The sequence below is a fragment of the Lissotriton vulgaris genome, chromosome 9 (assembly GCF_964263255.1).
Source record: "Lissotriton vulgaris chromosome 9, aLisVul1.2, whole genome shotgun sequence".
NCBI classification, from domain to species: domain Eukaryota; kingdom Metazoa; phylum Chordata; class Amphibia; order Caudata; family Salamandridae; genus Lissotriton; species Lissotriton vulgaris.
Genome location: NC_141697.1, coordinates 1,117,618,366 through 1,117,645,737, shown reverse-complemented (window position 1 = coordinate 1,117,645,737; position 27,372 = coordinate 1,117,618,366). Strand labels below are relative to the sequence as shown.

General features: G+C 41.8%; 1 protein-coding gene across 1 annotated transcript in view; it reads left to right on the top strand.

The window, feature by feature from the left end:
- Positions 1–27,372, top strand: part of CCDC66 (coiled-coil domain containing 66) — a 262,436-nt gene that overhangs the window by 45,527 nt on the left and 189,537 nt on the right. The window contains exons 3-5 of the mRNA XM_086939128.1: positions 10,203–10,228; positions 17,367–17,892; positions 25,722–25,881. Coding sequence (XP_086795254.1) covers positions 10,203–10,228; positions 17,367–17,892; positions 25,722–25,881 — 712 coding nt within the window. The remainder of the gene's footprint in view (positions 1–10,202; positions 10,229–17,366; positions 17,893–25,721; positions 25,882–27,372) is intronic.

The window sequence follows — 27,372 nt, the reverse complement described above, 5'->3', positions numbered from 1 at the left end:
TGGGTGAGGGTGAGGGGTTGAGGGTGATTGAGGGTGAGGCGTTGAGGGTGAGTGAGGGTGAGGGGTTGAGGGTGAGTGAAGGTGAGGGTGAGGGTGAGTGAGGGTGAGGGGTTGAGGGTGAGTGAGGGTGAGGGGGTGAGGGTGAGTGAGGGTGAGGGGTTGAGGGTGAGGGTGGGTGAGGGTGAGTGAGGGGTTGAGGGTGAGTGAGGGTGAGTGAGGGTGAGGGGTTGAGGGTGAGGGGGTGAGGGTGAGGGGTTGAGGGTGAGTGAGGGTGAGGGGTTGAGGGTGAGTGAGGGTGAGGGTGAGTGAGGGTGAGTGAGGGTGAGTGAGAGTGAGGGTGAGTGAGAGTGAGGGTGAGTGAGGGGTTGAGGGTTAGGGGTTGAGGGTGAGTGAGGGTGAGGGGTTGAGGGTGAGGGTGGGTGAGGGTGAGTGAGGGTGAGGGGTTGAGGGTGAGTGAGGGTGAGGGGGTGAGGGGGTGAGGGTGAGTGAGGGTGAGGGTGAGTGAGGGTGAGGGTGAGTGAGGGAGGGTGAGGGTGAGTGAGGGTGAGGGGTTGAGGGTGAGGGGTTGAGGGTGAGTGAGTGAGGGTGAGGGGTTGAGGGTGAGTGAGGGGTTGAGGGTGAGTGAGGGTGAGTGAGGGTGAGTGAGGGTGAGGGGTTGAGGGTGAGTGAGGGTGAGGGTGAGTGAGGGTGAGGGTGAGTGAGGGTGAGGGGTTGAGGGTGAGGGGTTGAGGGTGAGTGAGGGTGAGGGTGAGTGAGGGTGAGGGGTTGAGGGTGAGTGAGGGTGAGGGGTTGAGGGTGAGTGAGGGTGAGGGTGAGGGTACATGCTTTTCACTTTCTTCAAAGGTTGTCCGTGCATCAAGGGTAGTTGACTGAACTTTAAGTATAATAATTGTACGTACTCTTCGGTGGCATTGAGCTCACACCCTCGAATGGTCTTCGGTAGTATTGTTTCCTGTAGAATTCTATTTCCTGCTTATAAAGCAGTGGTATGTGCATGTGAAAGTCGGAGAGTTGGAGGCGGTTAAGGAAATGCAGAACATTCATCAAAAGTAATGGGAAACCATTTTTATCTTGAAACTGTTTTTAACCGACAGTCTTTTATTCCTAATCATAGATGAGTGGGAGTAATACAGGGACTGGAGCAGCAGCGCCTCAGTTTGGATTGGTGTGGCAGGCAGGAGAAAGTCAGGAGAGGGAGGAGGGGGAACTGCTTGCGAAATGAAATTAAAAGCGGCCGGGCGGGAAATGCTCTCGGTAGCATTTGTGTGAAGCAGGGGGCGGGAGCAGCCTTTGATGTGCGGATAATTAGGGGAGGAGTAGCCAGGAGATCCAAGCTGGGGAACAGATGGCTGGCGCGATGAGACTGACACAGTAAAGACATTACGGTGAGGCCGGAAACTGTCCACTCGCAGAGTCCATTTATCTCTCCAGGTCTTCATTAGACATGTGCCTTTGAGACCAGTGTTTTAACAAAGGATTCTCTGGAGCTGCTGCGCATAAGCATGAGTGTGGCTGTTGTTGTTGCGAAGGCACATGTAAGTGAGGGCAAGTTAGACCTTTCAGTGCGTCTAAACACTAAAACACACGATACTTTAGAGACCTAATGTGTTCTAAATTTGCAAAGAGCGATGTGTTTGGCTTCATGGGGACAGGCTTGAATCCTAGTGGGTCCACTTATCCTTCAGAGGTCGGACAAACAATAGTGCATTGAGTTGGGTAACGTCTGTTTTTCAATTTAACACCAAGACTCCCGAAGATGATGCGCTTTACGTTATAACACAGCCTTCTACCAGCCTATTTAATTTTTCGTTTGGAACTAAGCACGTCCTTTTGTAATGTAACGGGTCCTATTGTGAAGCGCTCTGACACAGAGTAAAGTTCGCGCTATATCATAAATAAATGCAAAATGCTACAGCCTAACATGTCACAAGTCCTGTTGTTGCCAGGCTTTATGGACCTTAGTAGTTGCTCTTTAACATGATTTTGTAGCACGTTGAGTTCTGCTTCCCGAAATATAACAACTTTTGGATCATGCGATCACGGTTTTCACATCAGTTGGTCAGAAGAGAGCTTTGCGTATAATCCGTAGTCGAGGATCATCGACACAAACGAGGTGATCTTCAATGGTAATAGAAACAGAAGCCAGACTATGCAACCTTTCCGTGATACTGATTTAATAGCTAGTAGATGTAGAGTAATAGAGATGCGAAAGGTTATTTTTAATTTAAATGGCGCTTTTGCAAACAAAAACAAAAATGTTAGTTATTTATAAATCATAGGATTATAACGATTGGCAAATCGAAGCGTGTTACTCTCCTTGTTAAACAAGGGAAATCGGAACCCCGGCAGGAGAAGATCAGGAGCTAGGAAAAGATCAGGAGGCGGAGAGTTGAGGCAGGCAGGCAGGCATGGGAGGAGAGGAGGAGGGGGAGGAGAGTAGGGGAGGCACGGCCTAGCGGCCGTGCAATCAAGTAGTGAGGGGGCGGAGTTGTGGGAAGGCTGAGAGAGAGAGTAGGCGGCTGGGGGCATGTGCACGCGCATTTAAGCTCAATGCGCATGCGCATTGAGCTTAAATTTATCGTGCACTGCAAGGAATCGCCACGATTCCTTGCAGTGTGGATAAAGAGTGGATAACTCTCAATAGTCTCGCTTGCTCGATGCGCATGCGCATCGACAGGCGAGACCTAAAAATGGCTGCTACAAAAATATAATTCAGAATCATAACTTGGTGGCCTACCCAATCTTCCACACTAGGAAAAGACCAGCCCTTACCGCTCTGATCCAAGAGCAAAATCCCACTAGTGCCCTGATAGAGGCTCCCTCTGATCCGAGCTTGACCCCGGAGTTCGTATATTTGTCTCAAATGACCATTATCGCCGAAACCTCCCCCAAGCAAGTGCCTCACAAAACGCCACAGGATTAGCCATGACAGGCAAATTGGAGCCCCAAATAACCCTCACACTGAGTTAACTTTAGTAGGTCGATTTCAGGCTCAAACATCCACGTCGGGGGACTTTTTGTTTCTCTAAATAACAGGCACTGCAATAGGAAGGGAGCGACAGTCACTTTCCTTGGACTCGAGGGGAAATCCCACAACTGGCATGCTCCACCACCCCTCGCCACAATAGGTCTTGCAGTACTCCCCTCCCTGTACTGGTGTGACCTACCACCTTCTGAGTCACTTGTTGGCCCCAGGACAATTTGCAAGCTTCATCTGCAAGAACCTACACATTCTTCTACACAGAATACATGTTCAGGGGCTCTTTAACATTTTAAACCGGGACAGTATCCTCCAGCTCGTTCGATCATGCTCTGAGAGTCACATCGCAAGGCATCTCCTCTTTTTTAACTTATCGATCCTGGCCAGAGTAATGAAACAAAGTAACCTGGAGATCCACTGAGCTGACCCAGAAGGTCCTCGGAATCTCAGAGACTTTCAAGCAGTGGGGGATTATAATCATTCCATCAAGAAAACCTGGATATCCACAATTTCTGGAGAGCTTGAAGAAAGAGGTCACCACACCGATTCAACCTAGACCATCCTACTCTGTCTTAAGAAATGGCCAAAGTAAATCGCCAGTCCTTGTAACTCAGAAAACCAGCAGGCCCTATGATAATCCTGCTTCTGGCCCTGAAGCGGCAAGATAATTGTGGTTGGTTGTCAGGAGCTTTAAATTCAATCAAACATCTAAGTTGACAAAACACCAACTTAACTGATTAGTCAGATCAGGGGCTTAAGGTATGCTCCTGGAACATCAATAGATTGCCAAACAAGCTGGGAGACCGTGAAACCCAGCAGTACCCCCACTATTTTCAAATTGTCCTCCTACTATATAGTTGGTCACTGAAGGCTCTCCATTTGGAGGGTTACACAAATCACTTCATCCCTGCAATTAAACAACACCAGAACGGGCGCAGCGAGGATGGTATTGCCATTTACCTACCCATCAGCAATGCGATTGAGTAATAGGAACAAGACAGCGATTTTGCAGGGCTACAAGTAGTAGGACTATCACTCAAAACTTCCGTCGGCCAAACCAAGAAAACCATCTTGGTAAATGTTTACATCCACCCAAATGCTAGATTAAGGACAGGGGTCTCTGGCAAGCTGGTTGACATCACCACAGGCTGAAGGTCTGAGAGTCCCAGAAATTATACCATGATTTCAGGTGTCTTCAATATGTGGCTATTTAGGGCACTACCTGTGAATGAGATCAGGGGCTCGCAAGACGGACACTGGATGACACCGCGTAAACACTTGGTAGACTGTAAATGGAGTGGGCAGAAATGTTCCAAATGTGGCTTCCACCAACATCTTAGAGACGAATGTATAACCGAATTTAGCCTGCGTTTTCACGCGTGCCTTAGGAACTCTGTCATTAACACGAATGCGTCTTTTGCACTAATTTGTTCTGCACGCAAGTCATTTAAACAACTTGCCTTAGGAGGATGCTAGATATTGGAATAGTTTAATTTACTATTTCAACTCCTGTCTACGCAACAGTTGAGAAGGTGTTGGACTTTTATTCCAACACCACTCCACCATTGTGCCCCTCCTAAAGCAAGTCATTGTATCAACTTGAGTGTAGAACGATTGCATGCTAAAGACTCATTCAGCGAGAATCCGGCTTCATCCTAAAGGATGTTTCCCCTCAGAGCCAATCTGATACCACTTCTGCTTGACCACTTAAACTATTCTGCACAGCCGGACCAGTCTTAAGTATATGGAAATTCCTGTCCACTCAGCCTTGGAGCAGTGATCACAAAACATATTGGTGCTCTATCACTGCAAGTCTAGTCCAGAAATAAATTGTAAAGGGCCGCAGAAAAGAGGCGCCAGCCCTTGCGGAATCCCAGAAGCTGTTTATAAGGAAGGCCCATCATTCTGGGCTGCACAACTAACACTGCTTTTCTCCACCATCTTGCAGCTGTATCACATTCCTCTTTCATGACGTGGTCCGATTCTCGCAACAATGTTCAAGGGCGGAAACAAAGGGGTCCCTGGGAACTATTGCCACATGCTCCTCAAATTTTTCTAGTGGCTCCCCTTAATCACCGGGAATACTGTAACTCGGCCCCTCATCACCAGCCTACTGGACTGCGGCAGGGCACTCTATGCAGGCATCACCACCAAACTCTTGCAAAGACTCTAGATGATCCAGAACGCAGCCGCCAGACTCATTCTCAATCTGCCCAAGAGAACCCTCATCACCCAGCACCTGAAAGACCTCCACTGGCTCCCTGTCCAGAAGAGATGCCATTTCAAGCTCCTAGCCCATGCCTACAAAACCCTCCACGACCAAGGTTCCGTCTGCATGAACCACCGCCTGCCCTTCCACCCCCCCACCTCCCCCCAGGAACTTCAGCCCTGCACACCTTGCCTCACTCGCATACGCCACTCCCACACCGAAGGGTTTTACTGCTTCCATCTTGCCGCCAAAGCCTGAAACACCCTTCCCCTTCATATCGCACACTCGCTGACTGCCGGAAAGAGCTAAATATTTGGCTCTTTGACTGAGACCTGCAGCAAGTGCCTGGATACCCTCTTGGATCACAAGTACAACTTGATTGATTGATCAGATCTGACTTTCAAATTAAACGCAGTCAATTGGAATCTGCCCAAACTTGGGCGGGGGGGGGGGGGGGGGGGGCTTTCAGCTCTCAAATCTGCTGTTTGCAGATGATCTAGTCCTGATTAAGAGAACCAAAGTTAGTCTGCAGCGCCTTCTTGGTGGAATCTCAGCCTACTCAACTAGAAATCAAGACACACACAGATGATAGAAGGAATGCAGAGCAAATCAAACATTCACCCCCAGTCAAGAGATCTGGGTTAAATCCATTGTTTTTTTGCTCACCATGACACCCCAGTTTAGATCCAACCATATGCAAATCAGTCTTGACCCTGTACCTCATGGGAACAGTCCAGACCTAACAGCCAAGCCAGGTCCTCCCTTGACCGGAAACAAGCATCCTGCGACTGGTTTTGGGGCATCACCCCTTATCAGCCAGGCTAGCTTGCATCCAGTGGAACAGTGAGCTCGGGACCCACGTCTGGGCATACCCGGCGCACTTAGGACGAAAAGCAAAAGACACACAGATTATAGTCGGAACATCAGCCTACTCGACTAGGAATGGCTTGAAAAACTATAACAAGAAAATTAAGATCCTGGTCTTTCAAGGCACTACATCACAAAAACCAACGTGGTTTCTGGACCAAGAAAATTTAGGGTCAACTAAAAGTTCTAAGTACCTCAGAGTCTACTTCTATAAGAATGGGAGATACAGCGATCAATTTAAAAGAAAATAAAGAAGGGCAGTGCATTGACCTTCATCCTTGGGTGTCTCTACACAAAAATGAAAGTTCCTACACTTGTGCCGATCCTCCAGGTGGCCAAAGCAAAGGTTGGAACCTTAGTTTATGGAAGTGAGGTTCTTAAGGGGTGGGATAGAGCAATACTGGACAAAATGCTACTTGAGAACTACAGATCTATTTTTCAGCTACTCTCCCACTGATCTCCAGCCCAGATAAGGCTGGAATTTTGCTTTAAGCAGACACTGACACGAAAAGCAACCTTCAGAATGTGTTGTCATAAAACTCAGGTCAGCAAAAGAAGAGTCACTGGACCATTACCTTTGGTCTGACTGGAAACAAATAATAGCTTCCCTGCAAGGTTCTACTTCTTGCAGGCCTTGAGCACCCTTGGTCTAACGAGTGCTTGGGACCTAACCACTAGCCATCAGTAGTTCAAAAGGCTAGCAAAAGCAAGCACACATCTGCTCTCACTACTAGAAGATAAGGCCTGCCTGTCTTAACGCAAACACAGCTGCATGACCCTCAATACCTATGCGTGGCTGAAACCACAGAGCTACCTAAGCGAACTCTATAATGATTAGACCAAGGTACAGTTCATGAAACCCAGGATGGGGATTTTACCGACCCCAATTTATTATACCGGATGGAAAAGACGAGAGGCGCAGGTGGATTATCGGCTATGCGGCCAGGGTCAAGAAGACATTATTCACATACTTTGCTTGTGCCTCATCCTTCTGGAGGACAGGCAGGGACTGCTATGAAGAATGTGGAAAGACCAAGGCATAAGGTCCTGCAGGGAGGCTGTGTTGGCCTGCTTTGAACCATCTGACATTAGGTTAACCTGTGCACTGGTATAATTTCTTAAGCAATTCACGGAAAAGGTTGAGGCCACAGCTCCAGCAGATGAAGGGAAGGGGTGTGACTAGATAATTTACAGCTCTAGTTTCAGACCAAACTCCAGCCCTTGACTATCTGTGTACGTAGGCTTTATAAACCAGGTAAAGTATTTAAATACCAAGCCAGTTGCACTCGAACCTCTCATAATAACACCCCTAGCACCCTACCGACCTGGCATCATGGTCCATGTTTTTTAGCCTTCGTCTTCTTTTACCCTTTACCACTTGGTACAACAACAATACCTCCACCCTAAATGACTCATAAAGTGCACGGAGGTCCACCAGTCGGGGAAAGTGTTTTTTTAGATGCCTAGACTCTTGCGCACACGCACTTTCTATCGATCACAGCCTATGCCCCTTAATTACCCTGAGCTCGGATGCAGTTTTAATCTTATTTTGGGCATATTGTACGCTATCCGCTGCACCCCCACATTTCATAGTTTTATTGATTGCAAAAATTGGTTTTACGCGAATCAGTATTGTATTGGAAGAGGGTAGCCTGTCTAGAAAATTGGCAGCATTCTACTGGCACGCTTTCATTATATACACTCCCGCCAGTTGAGATAACAGGCGTTAATAGTCTTGGGGGCGACTCACCTCAATCTACAGGGTAGGAAGTGAGTCCCTTCAAAACGTTCCTCCAGATGGGTCTTGATTTTTTTTAAATGACAACAATGATGGCACTATATGTCTGTTTTATGTAATTCTTTTTAGATATGTTTAATGTATTTACTGTGTACTGTATTGCAACAGTTTTAATAATCAAGCAATAAAGATTACTTACACCTGCCAGCTGTGGCTAAAAAACCGAACTCCTAAATTTTTCAAGTCTGCCATTTCATCCATCTTAACAAACTTCCATAATGCCTCTAGTTTGTAGTGTTTGGTGTCCCGTGACTCTGGTGCTGTGAGTGGCAGATGATAGCATTATCTGTGGCAGTTTTTCATCTACTGGCATGTTATAATCCATATTTGATACACTTTCACGGCTCCTAAATGTAAATAGGTGGCTTCTTGACAGTATTCTACTGGAATATTATGTTAAGCAGCCACCTCAGTTTTGACCTTTGTAGAATGCATTAGTAGCACTGCCTTGGGTAGAAACATATTGGTGGAAAATTACCTGTTGAAATAGAAATCTAAAGCATAATATTGGGATAGTTTAAACTGAGGTTTTATGTGAAACTCCTAAAATACTCACAGGATTAAGAACCAGGCGTAATAAATATTTTTCAATATGGTATAGTGAAAACTATAATGTTATAGGATCCTTGTCAAGCACCTTGACCTACATGTTGTATGGCCTTAGTTAGAATTGTAGTTCATCGAGCTGTACTATATTAAAAATAGCACCATCATTAAGGAAATAAACTTAATATTTAATCAAACATTTCAGTGTGATGTAGAGTGTTATGTGATCTGTGATTGGCACTTTGCCCCAAGTATCTTAGCTCTGAAGTTATAGTAATAATATTTTTATCAAAAGAATGGTATTGATGAAAGCTTAGCTGACTTCTGAATTAAAAAAAATGGAATCAATAATGTCCAGCAAAACCACTAAACTGTTTCTATAAAATGTCGCTTTACTAAAGTTGCCTGTGCATTATAGATCACTCTTTCACTAGTGAAAAATTACTGGAGTAGATTATCCCTTTTTTTCATTTTGTTTTTTTAAATCTCCAAGGCATAATCAAAGGTTTGCCACTTAGTTTTCTTGAGCAGATAAGCACCCTTTTATCATGAGCCTTCGTGAAAAGAGAACCTAGAACATTATGCAAATAGATTTCTGGAAAAATTATAATATTGTAAACGTGGAGTTCAAAGTACAGATTCATAATTGTAAATTGTAATGGTGGAGAAGGAGAGACGATATATGAAGAATTAGAGAGGTTTGTTGTGGCACACTTTGGTTTCCTTCAAATTGTTACTGATTTTAAATTTGATTTGAAAAGACCAATAGTGTCCGTGAAGCGGTTTCCAAACTGTCACAATTTGTGCAAGTGGATAAGGAATATCTTTTTATAAGCAGCAACTATTAATAAATGGTTATCAAATATAGAGGATTTGCTGACAATACTGTCTGAATGGTATGAACAACTCGGTTATGATTTTTTTCATTTTATATCATTTGTAACCGTATTTCCTGAATAAGATGCAGTTACACCTTCGACACACACAGAAAAATATTGGACTATAAAAGTGATTCACAAGCTGGGATTGTGGCAGTAGTATTGGTATTGCAAGTCATATTTTCTAACTCCAAGCAGTTGGCACACTGGGATAGTTTATTTGACTCGCTAAATTTGGTAAGGGATTAACTTGGGGTGGGGGGAACACTGCACCTCATTTTTGGGTAATAACATTTAGAACATTAGTGAACTCCTGCTGGGCAAGGTAGTGCCACTGCAAATGTATTTAATAGTGTCCTGAAAACCCGTACTAAAGTTCCCGAAATTTAAGCTATATTGACGGATTGGGTGGCGGACAAAGTTGTCTTGTTTAAATAGGTTAGGATGTTGAAGTGGAAGGATGATTCCATAGGTTAAAAGATTTTCTCTCAGGAGTTCATTGACTTAAATGGTTGGAACATAGCAGGCCACCTTGTGCTATGTGAAAGGGCTGGATTTATTTGTATCCTTTTCCTCTGTTTTTTTTTTATATGTTAATATTTACTGAAAACGGTAAGGCTTTCTGCGTTTGGGTGGTGAGTTTTTAATGGGTTGTGTGAAGGTAATGTATCATGAGGGTGTTCTTTCTGCCTTCTTTTAATGGCCCTGGGTTGTATTGCTGTTCAAATGTCCAATGGCTATTTAAACTTTACCCGTTTAATAGTTTTTTTTCTTGAAACAGTCGTTAAAATATTGTTTGTTACAATATTGTTAAAATCTGAGTGAATTCTGTTGTATGTTTTAAGTTGATACTTTAAGAATGTTTTGCTATTAGGAAAGTTGTACTTTTCAGTATTTTTACTAAGTGCTTTTATATCCTTCTAGCAAAAGAATCAAAGAACCAGAAGTTGGTAAGTCCTACCCATGTTTGGGTTTTAACTTCACTTTTGCTCTAGTAGATCTTTTGTTCTTAACCCATAAAACATGCAAAGCTTTTCATATGATTGGGCCATGTCTCTTTAACCCATTGAGTGTGAACATATTTGTTCACTATACAGCCATTGATAATTGTTTTCCTTACTAAAGTGCAAACATGTTTTTTCTCCCATGGTCCTCGAGGAGTAAGCATCAGAAAGATTTTGAGCTAAGAGTTTGACTTTATTGTTTCCTTACAATAGAAAATTAGTCTTTAGGCTGTTATGGGACCATATATCTGGTATGTATTTGTTTTCCTCTTTCCAGCTGCGTTTTAAGCTGATAGTTGGGTTGTTTATCAGCTGTCGTTCATTGTTCATCCTTTAGATTAGAGCCTGTATTCCTTAGTGATATTCAGGCTTCAGAGGCCATGTGTGGAGCCACCGATAAATCTACATTAATAGCCTATTCAGAAAGAGAATTAAGTTTCCTTATTCTTAAAGGCAAGTATATCCCTGATTTTCACCTAAGCACATCTCCTTGTATGAGCCCAATGCAGATGGTGGCTGCGAGTCCCATTTTCCTCCATTATGTGCTTCTATTCGAAGAGTGCACATGCACAGGCATACAGGGTAGTGTTTCACCCACTGTTGTGAGCGTATGTTCATGTATACCTAACTCTTGAAGGGTAGTCTACTGTTCCTCCTACGGATACTTGGTGGCAGTCACAGATTGCACCTATTCCCATAGAATCTTCTAGTTAATGAAAGTGTACTTGTCTCCACTATCAGCAGTACCTGAAGAGGAGGGCATGTGGTGGTTAGAATATAGTATAGAGAGTGCAGTAAGTGCAATGGTGCAACAATGTCCTGTGTTGTGGATTTTACCTTTTAGACCTTTTCCCTAGGATCTGAAAATATGGTATTTTTGTTGTCTCTAATGTTACTGTAGGTAGTAAATACGTTATAAGAATACCTTAACTCCTGACCTAGAATCTCCAGATGGGTTACAGACAACTGGTGGAGCATGATATATTGGAAGATCAAAGCATTGCCCCTTATTTCCCACAAAGTGTTTTATAAATGCTACATATAGAAAACTGGTTACAGGACTGAAATTTTCTCTACTTATTGGACAATGCTGAATCTGAGGGAGGAAAGGGCCCTCTGATTACCCTAGAAAGGAGTAGAGGTATGATTGGATTTGATCTTCTCTTTAACAGTTGACCTTAACATCCAAGTGCACCACGTACCTAGATTGTGTTTATGATAGTAGAGCTCTCATGATACACTAGGCACAGTAAGTCGTCCTCCATTTACAGCGGTTTGAGAAGAATCAACAGTCTAATTTTAATCACATAAAAAAGGCACAACTTTTAGATACCATATTAATCTAATTCGCTGTTTGAATGTTCTAGGGGCATATGTATCAAGCCCTTTTCCCATTCGCAAGCGGGCCGATTCTCAGAATCTGCCCGTTTGCGAACGTGTAAAGGCCTTTTGGGATGTATCATCCCAAAAGGGCATCGCAAATTAGAGAATCGCAAAATTTGCGATTCTCTATTTTGTGATTGCATTTAAGAAATCGCTAATTGCGATTCCTTAAATGCAATGTATGAAGCACAGAAAAAGTGCAATTTGGCCTTAAGGAATCGCAAATTACCACCAACTTCAAGTTGGTGGGACTTTGCAATTTCTTTGAAAAATGCACTTTTTTGTAGTTTTCAAAGTGCTATGTGGTGCACATACATTGCCTTAGGGCATGTATGTGAACCACATGTGCACACATACATATTTCAGGGGTGCAACAGGGTGTCCTTTTGACACCCTGGCACCCTTGAAATTGCATTCTCAATTTGCAATTCTCTAATTGCGAATCACAAAATGAGAAATGTCTTCCCATTCATTCCTATGGGCCTCCTAGCCCATAGGAATGAATGGGAAGGTATTCTCTAATTGCAATTTGCAATTTGCGAATCGCAGTTAAGGAATGCCAAGGGATCGCAAAATATTTGCGATTTTTTTTTTTTTTTTTTTTTTTTTTTTTATTACATCCCGTTCTGCGATTTTCAAATAGTGATTCTCTAAAGATCGCTTTTTGAGAATCGCAATAACGATATTTGATACAAATGCCCCCTAGTATTGTAATTGGTTCTCAGTTTTATCTTCACTATTTTTGTTACTTGTGGAAAAAAGTAATCATTACATCTGAAGTCCATTAGCAAGTACGTATCCTGAGCTGACTGACTAATGCACAGTAGCCTCTTCTTCAAGGTCCACCAGACATAGCTATCCTCTTATTTTGGATTCTGTGGCTGGAAGTGTGGGATGTAGAGTGTTTGTAAAACTGTCCTGTAATACTGACATTCCTTTTTTAAGGCCCTGCTTTGAAAATAGCATAGTCTGTTGTGACTGACGTAAATTCCAGTTGCCCTTTCTCCTCCTTTTGGCTAGTGTGGTTTCACAAACTCACTTTGGGGATGTGTAGGAGGGCCAAGGTTGATTGGTCAAGTGTAGGTCCGGATCTACCTGTATTAATAGCACTAGGATTTCATATTATTTTGTCAGAGTACTTGTCATTCGGTCTGTAGATGGGCAGCCCATACACTTTTTTCATGGGAGTCCACCTACGTGATATTGTGACTGTAGCCCACTTCAGAAATGCAATTGTTAGAGCGGAGTTTCCTGTATCTCAATCTTCAGTGTAATCATTAAATAACCACTGCCACTGGCCGTATGGACCTTTGATGGTTGACGAAGAGAAATGAGGAGCAATCATCATCTATTGTTATAGATTTATGTGAAGTAAATAAAGAGAGTTAGTGTGTTAAATGTTTTTTTTAATCTTTTGAGTTTTAATCTATTTATTTATTACACATTAATCTTTAGATTTCAGCATTAAAAGTTTAATATAATCTATAAATCGATTATAAAATACAACAGAATGGTCGGCAAAATCAGTCAAAATAATATTAAAACAACAAGCGTGTTCCATAAAGAAAACTCCCTATTCTAAATAGAATTTGGATTAAGAGAAGAAAGGTGTTGATTCAGAAGCTCATAAAGAGTTCTGATAAGGAAAAGATCAATGCCTTTGCATTATAAGCTGGAAAGTATTCTCAGCTCAAAATAACATGAATGAGTGGAGTGAGATGTTGGGGGCTATTTTAACTTTTTGTAAAATATAACCGTTATTTCTTCATTGTAAAAAACAGGATCCTGTCACAGTACATGAAAGGAAACATTGAAATATACATGTAGACCTTTGTAAAAGATGTGCTTACTAAGACCAATTAATAAGACAACACATATGAGAGATTAATACATCTGAGCTGATAATAGATGCTGTATTTGTAGCACAAATGTATTTTCTGAGGTCTTCTTCATTCTCCAATACAATATCAGCAAACTCTTGGGAACAAGTTCACTCCCCATACTCTCACCAGAGTATAATAGACTTTCAGACATTTGTCCTAGGAAGGCTAGACAGTTGTTTTCTTCTGTTCCAATACTTCTTCCCATTAAGCATTCTTATTGTCGTTATCGTCTCCTCCTTATGAGAACATCACTACCAGGTCTCTAATACAAAACAAGTGTCAATTCACTAGTTAACAGTAGGCTTTGGGAGTTGCAACATCTGCAGCAAAGTGAAGAAAAACATCTTGCGTAAAAAACGAATCAATGTGCTAAACAGGCCTTTCTGTGTTAATTCATTATTTTCCAGTTAACATGGCAACAGCTGTTAGTCTAACTTAGTTCAGCACTTTATTTACATGCAGGCCTATAAACTTAAGTATGGATACCTACTACAATGTCTTTAATTTTAGCATGTATTATTTTAAACGTAAACTTGTGCACATTATTAATATGAGTGTTTTCAATAACAGATAAAATTCGCTACAGCACAAAAATAGCTTTCCTGTTTATGGATCATGATTTGTAAAAAATAATCTGTTCTGGTTCTGCTCTGCCATGTATACTGTTAAATTTCACTTTTCAGGCCTCGCTTTCCAATGGGGCCTTTATCATTCCCTCAAGAGTTGTTAGTTTTTCAAGTAACTTCACCAACATTCTATTTTACTCCTTAGTAACTTATAAGGCTTGGATTTGGCAATGTCTGAATCTTACATGTGTATAAATAACATTTATACTTTGACACCTTTTGTTGGAGTTTATCCCGCTTCCTCTTGGCTCCTTATGCCTTATTTTACTATGTTTGTTAAGCACACTGGTATGGCCACAATCCTAGTATAGTGATCTACAGATAACACATTATTGCATTTTACCACATGCCAGTTGCAAACACTTGGCAGCAATATACATAGTTTGTTTACTAGGAAAATAGTAATAGATTCATAGAGCTAGGGAAGGATTCGTTTATGGACAAAGGCCTCTGAAGACCACCCAAAATGCCTTTGCAAACAATTCAGGGTTGTAGGAGAAAGACCGACAAAAGGGGAATTTTGATTTCTATTTTGAATGTCAAGCAAAGTTTGTTTCGCCTTTTTTATTGCCTTGATGATCTCCAGTATAAGCAAAGATAAGCTGCAGATAGAGTAAGTACAGACACAAAAGGTAACTTTTTCAGTCCAGTATTTAGACGTGTTTGCGTGTGTCACTTGTAGATAATGCATTCAGACTTTCAGTTAATGAATCCAACAAAGAAGTGCCAACTGAGATCCTGAGCTGGAGAGAAAAATGGTTGAGGTTTTGTGTATGATAAGAAGGGTCCTTTTTTGGAAGGCCATAAGGAAATGAAGAGAGGGCTTTTATTGGTTCACATTGGCCCATTGTTGTGCAATGAGACAAGAGCTTATGCATTTGTTTGGAATTTATGTTTTGGGATGAAGGGCTAGGTCCTGTGCAGGAGACTGATTAGGGACCACACCATGTGCCCCTTGAATGACTGTGATATGTTGATACAGAAGATAAACAACTTTGATCTTGTGAGTTTGAAGGAGAATCTGTTAAGCTGATTGTTGCATGTTGGTTTTTCACTGTATTCTGGTGAGATTAAACTCTGTTCTAAAAAAAATTTGACGTGTGACAGATTATCAACAACCAAGAATTAATGTTTTCAAGGTAGTGTTTAAGTGCTTTTTATCAAAAATGTAATGGGTCAGCCAAATACTGGTGTAGAGTAATAGATGTTCAGCTTGTAGGACTACTAGGGGTTCCATGAAGAGACTAAATATTGCTGGAACAAAAACAGAGTTTAAGGGGGCTCCATGTATGACTGGGAGGGTGGTGATTTATAATCCCTGTTCATGTATTGCCGTTTGCATATAGCATGAAGAGAAACAATTGAAGGCAGTTCTTGAGCTGTTCATGTGGATTGAGAGGGTGCCCAGTGGTCTTACTGTTAAACAGTGGCAATGGCCTACAATGTTGAGTTGTAAATTCTGAAATCCGGATGTAAACCTGACCAGTATGTCTCAGGAGATTGCGAAGATCTGATTTTTGCTGAGGTTTCAATATTGGAGCTCTCTTTTCCTTGATGAGGAATGAGAGGAGTTAGCTGTTACCAAAAAGGATGGAAAGGTGCTGGAGTTTAAGGAGAAGTTATGAGAGTGGAATGTGTTGCATAATATATCTTTGGGAGATAGAAATATGTATAATTATTGGTTGTCAGGGACTGAAGGATTGCCAGGTAAGAAACTTAAGAGAGCCATGGTTCATATTGTGAAATATCGTGTTATTTGTGTTGATGAAAAGTAGTTGGTTGCTTGACCCTCCATTGGGTTAGGAGAGTGACAAGTGATGGGAACGCATCGATGAGTGCTTGAGTCCCTTTTATAGCGTTTTGCTTCCATTGTGATTCTGTGATTCTTTTGCTGTGGTAATGACATTTACGGTGGCAGGTGGCACCATTGTGTCTGGGGCATGGCGAAAATCGTGAAGAAAATGTCCTTTTTGAGGATTAGTTTTCACCATACTTTAGACACAAAAACAGCAGTGTGATTTGATGCACATTAGGAAGCAGTCCCAGCACCTTTGATTGAAACTCTCCCGAGGGAATGTCCGCAAGAAAGGAAGCAGGAAGAGTATTTGATCACACCAGGCCTAATTATATATTGCAAACATGGTCCCAGAGTTATCCGGTATGACATCCCTATTGATATAATGCACACATAGATTATTAATTCAGTCTTGTGAAGATACCTGTGAGGAGGCACGGACAAGAAATGTACAGGGAATGGAATCGAAGGCTACAATTTCATTCTCAAATGTCTGATGTGAGTAAGGCAGAGATTGAGTGAATCATTACAAGTAAAGGATGTTCCCTGGCAAAGTAATGTTAAATGTGAGTAGGGCACTTGTGAATGCCTTGGGCACAACGTTTCTTAAACATACTTGTTCTGTGATTTTAAGTGTCATAAGAAACTCAAGATCAATGTATACAGTTTACTGAGCCAATTATGCAGACACTAGGCTCCACCTACCGATTTTAAAAATTACATGTGGGCCTGTGGTAAAAACAGTCAAGAGGCCCTTTCCAGCAATAAATTTACCATTGAAAAGGTTGTGCCCCAACAATAATCAGCCAAATGAAAAATAAATAGAATGGGATCAATGAGGGGCACAGATAATGGGAACGTTATTAGACAATGTGTATCTAAAGCAGCTATTCACATTAGCAACCCCTAACCGTCCAGTCCAGAAATTGATTATTTTAGGAAATTTGGGTTATATTGGAAGTTCTAAAATCCTTTTGAAACAATCTGCCTTAAAAAGACCGTCCAGTTTAGACCAATCGTTCTCTGTTAGCACTCCTAAAATTAAGAATGTTCTCTCTGCCTGCAAACTAACATATATTCAGTAAAGTCTTCCTGCTCTACATCATTTTCACATATGTGACTTGCTTCTCTAGGCATTTTTCGGTAATCAAAGTGCTTCTGTATAGAGTATCTATTTTAACCAGATTATGTGTGACCATTTAATTCCAAACATCTGAAAAGTTTGTCAAGAAATGTTCATTTTTTAATAATCTTTGAAGTAATGCCGTGATGTGATGTTTAAATAAATATGTTGTTACTTTATAACTATTCTCTCTGCGATTTGATGCCCCCCAGGCCTGACTCACCGTATGTACAACTTTTATATAAATAAATAATTCTACATTTTTGCTTGACAGAGTGGGTTTAAAAAGAGACTACAAGTGCAACCCCCTGTGCTAAAACCGACTGGACAAATTCTTAAAGCAACACAGAATCAACAAGTTCTTAAAGCAACACCAAATGGACACTTGATTAACCCAACACGGAACACGTCTGTCGCAAATGAAAAGCTTTTTTCAAAAAAGCGAACTGTGTCTGGACTTTCAGAAACCAAGAGTGAAAGAAACACTGGATCTTTAGCTTCAAAGAAACCATACAGTGATCCACTTCAGCGAATACACAGTGGCCATGATATAATAATACAACAAGATAATCCAACAAGAAATCCTAGTGAGCAAAAGTCACTCTCTTCTGTTAAAAAGACCTCCCAGTCAACAGCGTTTTCTAAACAAAAGGCTGCTAAGAAATCCAACATATCTGCTGAAGATCTAAGGGAAAGTTTAGTATGTTTGACTCAGGAGCAATTCCAGCAAATTTTGAAGACCATTAATCAAGCAACTAAAGATACTCAACAAGCCAACAATGGTACAGAACAGTCATCAGGTAAGTAGTATGTTCGATATACATGGTGCTTTGGCAACTCATAGTCCACATATTATGTTCAGTTCTTGCCTTGTAGAAAGAAGCATTGAGTGAGCCTCCCTCTGACATTGGCTTTTTTTGCTTCAGAATTTGTGCCACTGCATGTGACATTGTCAGCCGCACCGTGGATCAGCCCACATGAGAAATGTATTCAGTCTTAGTTCTGTTCTCTGTCGGTGTATCCTTTTGCCTCCATTGGTGTGCATGAGGTACTATTTTACATCTGAAATCAGCTGCTGACCATCTCAGTAGCACAGGGAAACAAGCACTGACAAACATCTGAAATATAGATACTGTAAAAAGAAACCCTTTTTTCCGTAGCATCCATTTGTTTTGTTGCTTTTGTCTGCACTTGCTCCCCACTACTGCCGGCAAAGCAAGCATTGGTAAAACCGGTAGGTTTAATGGTATGTGTGTGTTGTGCTCAGGCCTGATACGCATGGCATACAAATGTCAAACCTTTTTGCTTTGTTAGGCATATTTAATGTGCAGCTGCTCTCATATTACTCAAGTCTTCCCAATAAAATGGCAGTAGAATTTAGCTTTTTGTTTGCCACTGGAAGGAGGCTTTAGATTGTGGATATAAACCAAGTTATAGTGACATTTTATTGCTAACGGCACACACTGCACTTTAAAACGTTTGCACTAAGTTCCATTTTTTTCCCCAAGAAAAATCGGTGTTTTTACCTGAGGACATTTAGGGCTGTTTTTAAAATTTTACTTGTGGTTCCTGTTTTTCTTTGGTGTTTCTTGCATTGTTGGCTACGTCTGGCATCCAGATCCGCCTTCTTTTGCAGAGGGGACAGTTAACAGCCATTTTGTCAGTGTCATTTTAGGAACTCCATCTTGGGCTACGCTCTAGTGTCCCTTCTGTGCCTCCTCACACAAGGTCCACGCCCTTTAATATTGGAGGCGATGAGTGGCCATGGGCACTTGAAAGGCATACCCATCTGCCCTTGAACTGGTCCAAGAATCCTGGTTCTAACTTTACAACTTTGTATACGTTGTCTGCATTTCAGCTGCTGGCATGCTGTGTCCTCCAAAGATTGCCAGCATAGTTTTCACCCGCTACAAAGTGTGCTACTCTGTCACCAATGCAAGGTCAAACTTTCATCTAAAGTTGATCATCATGATCATCAAAGCAATGCTCGACTCATACTAAGGCAAAGTTTTATCTTTTGTTAGCGTAAATTGTCACTCTCTTGTAAAAGAAAATGTTAATGTTTTTAACTTTATATAGTTGATCTTAAACCTGATGCTCTTTTCCTAACGGAAACTTGGTTAAATGAGCATTCTGCACCTGATATCGCTATGGTCGTCCCTGGTGGTTATGGTAGTTAAATGTGATAATTTTGAAAAGAATGAAGGGGGATAGCAATTACTTTTATATCTTATTCCAGTAAACTCATAGCCAAACCCAACTTACTCATGTAATATGTAACGTGTGCATATTGAATGGAGGCAACAAAGGTACAGTACCCACATGTGATTTGCCAAAGAAAGAACCGTTCTTGGCCAGATGGACATAAATCTGGAAAAAGAAATCTTAAAAGAACTTTGGAAATGTAGGGGTACAACTTCGAAGTTAGGTGTACAGAGCAAGGGGGTGACAATCCCAAGTTCCTACATGTTTAATCGGTTATGTGGTTGGTGAATAATGAGTTAGTCGATGCAGTGAAAGTACTGGCATGGACATGAGAGGGAGCAGATCGTTTATAGAGCCTAATGAATTTCAAGGGGAGCTGAACCAGCCTACCGTGAGTGATTAGTGCAATTCAGGGAGGCAAATTTAGTACAGATCAGTACTCGACAATGGTGCACCGGAATGGAAAATGGAAGCAAGTCCCCTGTACTTTAAGAATGTGAATAGGGCTCGGGTAGAATCCTAATTTCACAGGCCTGGAGCTGTTTTCCTGTTAAGTTTTGGAGAAACGCATCGATCCAAATGCATGCTATTCCCAACAGTCCTATTTGGTAAGCCTAATATAGAAACTTTATTGACTGTGCGATTACTTAAAATCTTTACAGTATAAAAACGCATAAACGTCCCCCCCAGAATACCCTTCCCACTGTAAAACCCTATATACAACATTAAGATTACATAATGGCTGTTTTTACTACATTATGTCCGTTAAAACTGGTTTGTTTGTTCCTTGTCTTTACGCCTTCGGGAGTCTAGAAAGTTAAATCAAAGTTCAGCAAGGTTAATCTCAACTCAATGCCATATGTCAATGAGAAAGTTCTTCACTAGCCACTTATCCGCCCCTGGTTTGGTTTCTGGGTCTAGTAATCCCAATTACTTAGCAATAGCTCCTAAATTGACTGACAGCTTGCATGGTTAGGGCATTAGATGGAGCTCATGGCTCAATGACAGGAACCTTCGGGTCGGTGGCCTTTTGGTAGGTGTCAAGTGCAGTTCTGACTTGATGGATGAACTTGCCAACCCTAGCTAGTAGACAGGTCGTTGTTTCCGAAAAGCACCAGTCCGAGGTCTCTCTGCAGGTTCTATAGCCTAGGTCCCGTAGGGCCGGCGCAGCAGACGATGGCGGTCGCTGACCAACTTTGTACAGCAGCACAAAAGGTGTAACCAAGATTCTCTGCGGTAGTTGCATAGCCGGCAGGCAATGGCACAATCCGTTCGTGCCCATTTTGGGTTAAAATCTACAATCCCAAGGGCCAAGAGGCGCAGATACAGAATTTTCTTTCTCGCTTGGGTTGATAGTGAGTCAGGAATATAAGACTTGTCCAGGGCCAGAGTTAGTGGATTATATCGGAGTGATGAGCAATCCAGCTCGTACGAGATGGTCTGGACTTGGCGCTTGATGGCTAATGCCCATGCAGAATGTGAAATTTCTTGAATGGGCAAGCTGTTTCTCTAGATTTTCAATAGGTCAATGCCTTGTGCCACCTTGGTGTGCCATGGGGTGCCCACTTCACCAAAAATAATTTTTAGAAAATGTTTAAGATTGTTTTCAGGTGCTTTCAGTACTCTGATGTAGTGTTTTAATAGGTCCCCCTGTAGTACCAGCTCCGGGCGTTTCAAGCCTATTTCTAGCCTTAGCCTGTTGTTCCTTGCCTGTTTTGGGGCCTGTAGCACAAGCTTATACGCTTTCACCTGGGCCGCTTTGATCACTTTCTCAAATGCACCTGGGTAGGCTAAGTGACCATACGTTATGGAGGGAATCAGTTTTGCCCTAAGTACAGTCAACATCGGTTCTACTGAGGGACTAGCTAGGTGATGGCTTAGACATCTAAGGGACAGAATTATTTTGTTAATTCTTGGTTTTAGCTCCTTTAAATGTTTGACTGCGGTGGCTCTCTCTGACACCCAAACCCCCAGGTAATTATATGATGAAGCTGTTCTAATTCGGTGCACCCCCAAGGACCATGTTGCACCTTTTTTATGGTGGTATTTACCGAAGATTACAATCTTTGTCTTGCTCTCGTTGATCTGAAGGCTATTTTCCTTGTTGTATGTTGTAAGACTGATCAAAGCTCTTTGACGCCCCACCCTGGTGTGGTCCATTACCACTGTGTCGTCTGCATACTTCAGGGTTCCCAGGACCAGCTTCCCCAGTCTTGGAGGTACTAAATTTGCATCTTTCAAGGCTTGCCCCATGTCCGCTGTATACAAGTTGAACAGTAGGGGGGCCAGTACACACCCCTGCTTTAGTCCAGAGTTGGTATCAATTCTTGCTGTTGGGATTGTTGGACTTAGTTTCACCTGGACCCATGTCCCCTCGTAGAGTGCTTTTATGGCTTTAAGCAAGGCTTGAGGGAGCTCTCAAGTTTCCAGTTTTGCCCATAACCGACTTCTATTTACTCGGTCGAAAGCGGTGGAAATGTCTATAAAACAACAAAACAGGGGCAACTTGTTCCTCTTGTTGGCTTGCTTCGAGAGATAGGAGAGCGCTGTAATATTATCCAAGGTGGAACTATTGGCCCTGAAGCCAGTCTGTATGGGCGGGAGAATGCCGTTCTTATCCACCCAGGCTTCCAAGTCCCTTAGTTGTAGGCGGGCATATACCTTGGCTTCTATATCAAGAAGGGCTACGAGCCTGTAATTAGCCGGGTTCGAGTGGTCACCCTTCTTATGTATAGGAAATAGGACCGAGCCTTTCCAAGATGTTGGCAGGATTGCTGTGGCGAATTTCACAGGCCTGGAGCTGTTTTCCTATCAAGTTTTGGAGAAACGCATCATCGATCCAAATGCATGCTATTCCCCAAAACAGTCCTATTGGGTAAGTTTAGCAATTCCCCAAAATGGTGATGTTCGGAGGACCAAATGTTAAATTTTTACCTCCCAATTACTTTTAGCTGCTGCACTCCCTGTCTTTCAAAAACAGGCGCATGTCCAGCTACCTACAGTAACTCTCCTGTGTGCCTCTTTCAAGGCAGTGAGGGATGTTGCAAGAGCTGCTACATCTGCCAAGTGTGCCCCGCCTCTGTAACGAAAGCGGTATCAGCCATGAGAACTGAAATCAAGGAAGCCAATGTATTTACATAACGCTGTGCGTGAACCTAGTTTCGCGAAGAGCAGGGAGAAAAGAGGGACCAGCAAAATCAGGCCTCGAAAAATCTACTTGCCCACTCGCTGTCGCCAATCAGATTTTATCAGGTCGAGCTATTTTTAGCACCTACTCTACTAGTCTGGCAAGTGAATTAAGCTATAAGGAACGGGTGTTCTGTCCATTCAGAAAGTGAATGAGCAATAAAGAGACCTTTAAATCTTGTTTTTAACTTGACACATTTGCTTTCGGCTCAAAGACCGAGGTCAAATGTCTGTTTGTATTTTAACAAATGGTTGCTGCATCCTGGAAAATGGTGTTTACTTTTCTTCCTCTTATTACAGTTAGATGTTTTTGCCAAGTGAGCTGTCTGACAATTATTGTGAAACAAAAGGTTGTGAGTTGCCTGTTATTTTTTCTAACCGACAACATTTAAACCGCTTCTAAATGAATTGTACAAGTATTTCAAAATATATCCGGAGTTAAAAAAGAAAAAATTGTAATTCTGAAGTGTGATGCAAACAAAGATTTAAATTGGATCAAAACAAATCAGAACACTTTACTTGGTGATATGCAAATGACAAATATTTGCAGAAACTCTATTTCCAAACATTACACACTTTAACCTCTTCGCCGTGACGGACATTTCGCCGCAGAGCGAGTGAATCTGATACGTACGCAGATCGAACGGCTCCTGGCCGTCCTCCGCACACGCCCACCGTAACGTTGGACGGCCGGGTGCCATCCGACGCATGTAAATGGATATAGTTTTATCAGTAAAACCAAGTCCGTGAGAAATGTTGTGGCCATTTCAATGGAAAATCTGCTGGTTCCAAACGAGTGTGCTACCACTTCATGCATGTATTTTGTAAAAAAGTGATCATTTTTTAACAGGACTTGAGAATCATTCCTGCCCTGATCTAATGACAACGTGGTTCATGAACGAAGAGGCAATTCAGTAGTTGCGTGTATCATATATGTGGCTAGATTTGTATTCTACGTGGAGTTAAAGTTTAGTCCAATAAATCAAACAAAAGTGGTTTTTGTACAGCAGACATACTGAAGTTGCTTATGTGAAGGTGCTCGCATATGTGATAAGGGTGGCTCAGTGAATTAAAATATTTGCCTAGGATCACAAAATTTGAAACCAATTTATTGGTTGAGCATTAAAATATCATTGAGTAGATTATTTAAGTCACTAGACCTGCTGGTCTAGTAACATTTTTATGATATTTGTTCAAGGTCTGGCTTACCTCCATATTGAAAGCAGTTTGCTTGTTGAGTTGTTTTCACTTCGTGAGTTGCAAGTTAAGGATTACATTTGATGGTTCAACTGTTTTCTTGGGTATGTGGTGCAGTTATCTAGGAAATAGCCATGTTTTCGACTGTCTTCCAAAGTGTATATGCTCCTGGATGCTTCTAATGTTGACAGGTAGTGAGTTCCAGAGGTTAGTGGATTGTAGGAGTGCCTCCTACATATTTCTTACGGTATGGTGGTATGATAAGTGGTGCAAGCCTGGAACACTGTCTTCTGTTTTGTTTGTATTGGGTTAATGTAACTTGTAGGTATGGCGGTCCTTTCCCTTTGGAGGCTCTGTGGACAATGCAGAGCACCTTGAAACATTTAACCTTCTTTCAGCAGCATTTTGAATGTGTTGTATTTTTCATATGATGAATGCAGATGTGCCAAGGTGTAGGCAGTTGCCATAGTCAAGCTTGGAGATTACGAGTCTGAGAATAGTTTAAAGATTACACTGGTATGCGAGATATGGGAATACCCAACATAGTGTTTTCGTTCTATAGCAGGCCCTCTTTGTAACATTGTGAACATGCAGTACCCAGGATAGGTCTAAATCCATGGCAGGTTTCTAATTTCTATTGATATTGTTGGAGAGGCTTTAAGTTCCCTATGGCGGCATGCTAATACTTTTGCCAGTGTCCACAAGTCATAGTCATAATCTGTTTTTGAGGTATTGAGTTTTATATTGTTATTCTCTTCACCCATGTGTTTATGGCGCATGGGCAGTCCTCCAGTTGTAAACTGTGCAGGCCCTCTGGGCTATCTATTTTGTTACCATTTGGGTGTCATCTGAATAGTTGTAACAGACGAGGTTGTAGGATTTAATCTAATTTGGTAAGGGGGTTTGTTTGGTGTTGAATAATAATGGGGATATGATGGGCTCCTGAGAAATACTGCAGTGTTCGGGAAAGTTGTCTGTAGCTGTGGCGTATCCTAAGGGTGCACATATGACACCTTGTGTGTCCTGCGCAGTGAGTTGGGCCAGAAATTGACTTGTTGGAGGTTGAAGGCTTCAAGGTTGGTTGTGATATGGTTTTGGTTAGATTCTTCTTGTCAAACCATAGGTTGAGATCTCCTAGAATGTATAGGTTTGGGTGGACAAATGGTTGTGGATTACTGTGTCAAGTAAGTCATCTTTAAAGTGGGCATTGCTCTGCAATGATCTACATATTAAGAGGTAGGAATATAGTTGGAGTGGGGGTGACAGCTGAACATCAAGGATTCACAGCCATCCTTGGTGAGGTTTTCATTTATTTATAGTGTTGTTTTTGATGAATGACAGCCAGGCCTCCTCCAATTTTGCCAATATGATTTTTGTTTAGGATGAGCTGACTTTGTGGCGTCTGGGTGTAGAATCTTCGCTGAGCCATCCGCATTGAATGTAAAGTCTAGTGTTGTTTCTGAGGATAGGTCAAAGATGCTAAAGGAATTTTTGTTCTTGCGTTGAAGAATAGGTACTGTAGTTTTGTGGTGTTCGCTTCATGTCTGGGTGCTTTTAGAGGGGTGTGTGGTGCAGTAGGGGTGGAGGACGCCAATGATTTGTGATTCTCTTGCTGCTGAGAGTTGCAGTTAAAGGAGAATTGCCCTGGAATATGCACATCCTTGCCTTGAATGTTATAACATTCTTCTCTAAATTGGAAGTCTCTTAATTTGAAGTCCTAAACATTAATATACTATATTGCAAACCCGTGCCTACAATAATGTTCAGTGGTTCAGTATTTTCCATCTAATGTGTACTTGTGTCGGTCTGTTGGCACCCTTTGAAAAATATTGTTCCAACAATATGAATGGTTGAGAACACTTCGCCCCATTCTCCACTTCAGATGTGATTTCCCCTGAAGACTGATGGTGCTCTATCATTTTAAAAAGTTCTATGTAGTCATGCAAAACAATTAATAGTAATCATTTTATGAATGTATGTAGAATAGCACCATGCTAAGAATGTTTATGTTGTTTCAACCAGTATTCTGTTTTATTTCCAGCACAGGAATGCTTAGATGATAATGCAGTTAACCAGTCAAAAGAAGAGAGCGTTCATGGATTGCTCACTAAAGCTTCCAATGCTTCACCTGTACAGGAGGACCAGAACTTGCTATGTGAACAACAAAAAACAGCAAATACGAATAATCAGAGGGGACACCTGTAAGTTTTATTGGCCAAATAGATTTTTTTTTCCTGTCCACGTTCATCTTAACATTTGATTTCTTATTGGAACAATTTATATTTAAGCTGCATACTTATGAAGCTGTCACTCTGGTTTTACACACTAAGCTGACGTTTTTGGTAACTACCCTATGACTAGAGTATTGTGTGGATCTCTCTGGTTAAACGTTGCAATTTAGATTTGGGTTAATGGAATGGATGTACTCCCATATTGAGCATTTTCTAAACTTAATTAGTGCATCTTTTCAGAGTTGGAAACCAATGTTGAGGATTGTTAATATTCCATTTTGTGGAACCTCTGGGTTTAAGGACCATCATGTCACCTTGATTGATGTCTCCCTTGTCGGGTGGGGGGGGGGGATAGGATGCCTCTTGTAAGAAGTTATCATTTATAGTTATCCACATTCATTTAATCAGTGGTGCAGTGTTTTACTCATAGAAGAGTCACATTATAATGGATCATCATAGCTTTGAGTTGTTTTCTTCTGCAGTCAATAATGGACAGATTTAGATTTGGTGGTCTTTACTCTGTCAGGCCGGTGCCCGACATTATGCCTTCCAACTTCACCAATAGAAGACCGCCAACTTTTAGAGGGTTGAGAACCAAACCCATTTCCCCCCCATAGAAACAGACTTCAAAAGCAGGACTTTGTTTCCAAAAAACAAAAACCAAGAAAAAACCTAATGCTTCTCAGACCCTGGGAGAAATTTCCTAGCGTGTGGGGTCTATTTATTGTTTCTTGTCATGGTTGACAGAAAAAAAGATATCTAACTGACTGCTTTAAATAGGGCAGGTGGTGTGTCTTTACATTGGGGTCCCTTACTCCACTGGTCATGTGGTGTATGTTTTCTAACGGCAGTGCCAGTGGAGTACCACCATCGGGGAACTGACAGTATTCCAAGCTCAAAATACAATGGGTGGACTCGCTGTGGGTTTGGCAGACAGGGTAATTTGTCATGTTTGTGACGGATTACCATGTCTGCCAAACTCAGAATCAGGCCCTAACTGAGGAATGACAGTCGCGTTTGGAAACCTGAATGGATACACCTTTTCTACAATTTATTGAAGATGGGCATAGAAAAAGTGTGTTAAGTGGAAAGATGAAGGGTTTCAGGAACGCATGTGATGTTTTTCTTTTCTTTAAAAAAAATAAATATCTTTATTGACATTTGAATCAAACATATACATTACAATCGTATCGGTGTGTTATGAGGCTGTCCATCCAAGGAGGACCAGTAAATCGGTAGAAAAGTAGGTGCCAAGATAACAAACCATATAGCACGGATTGTATATACATACAATATTGACTGTTTCATTTGAACAAACTTTAGCATTCAGTGGCTACCCGTTGTTCCTCCCCTCCCTATACCACCCTGTTGTCGCTGATGTCATCGGTGTAACAATAACCTTAATTGAACAAAAAACTGCCCCCCTCCATGTCTGTGTGCAGCTCTCCGTAGTTCCCCCTC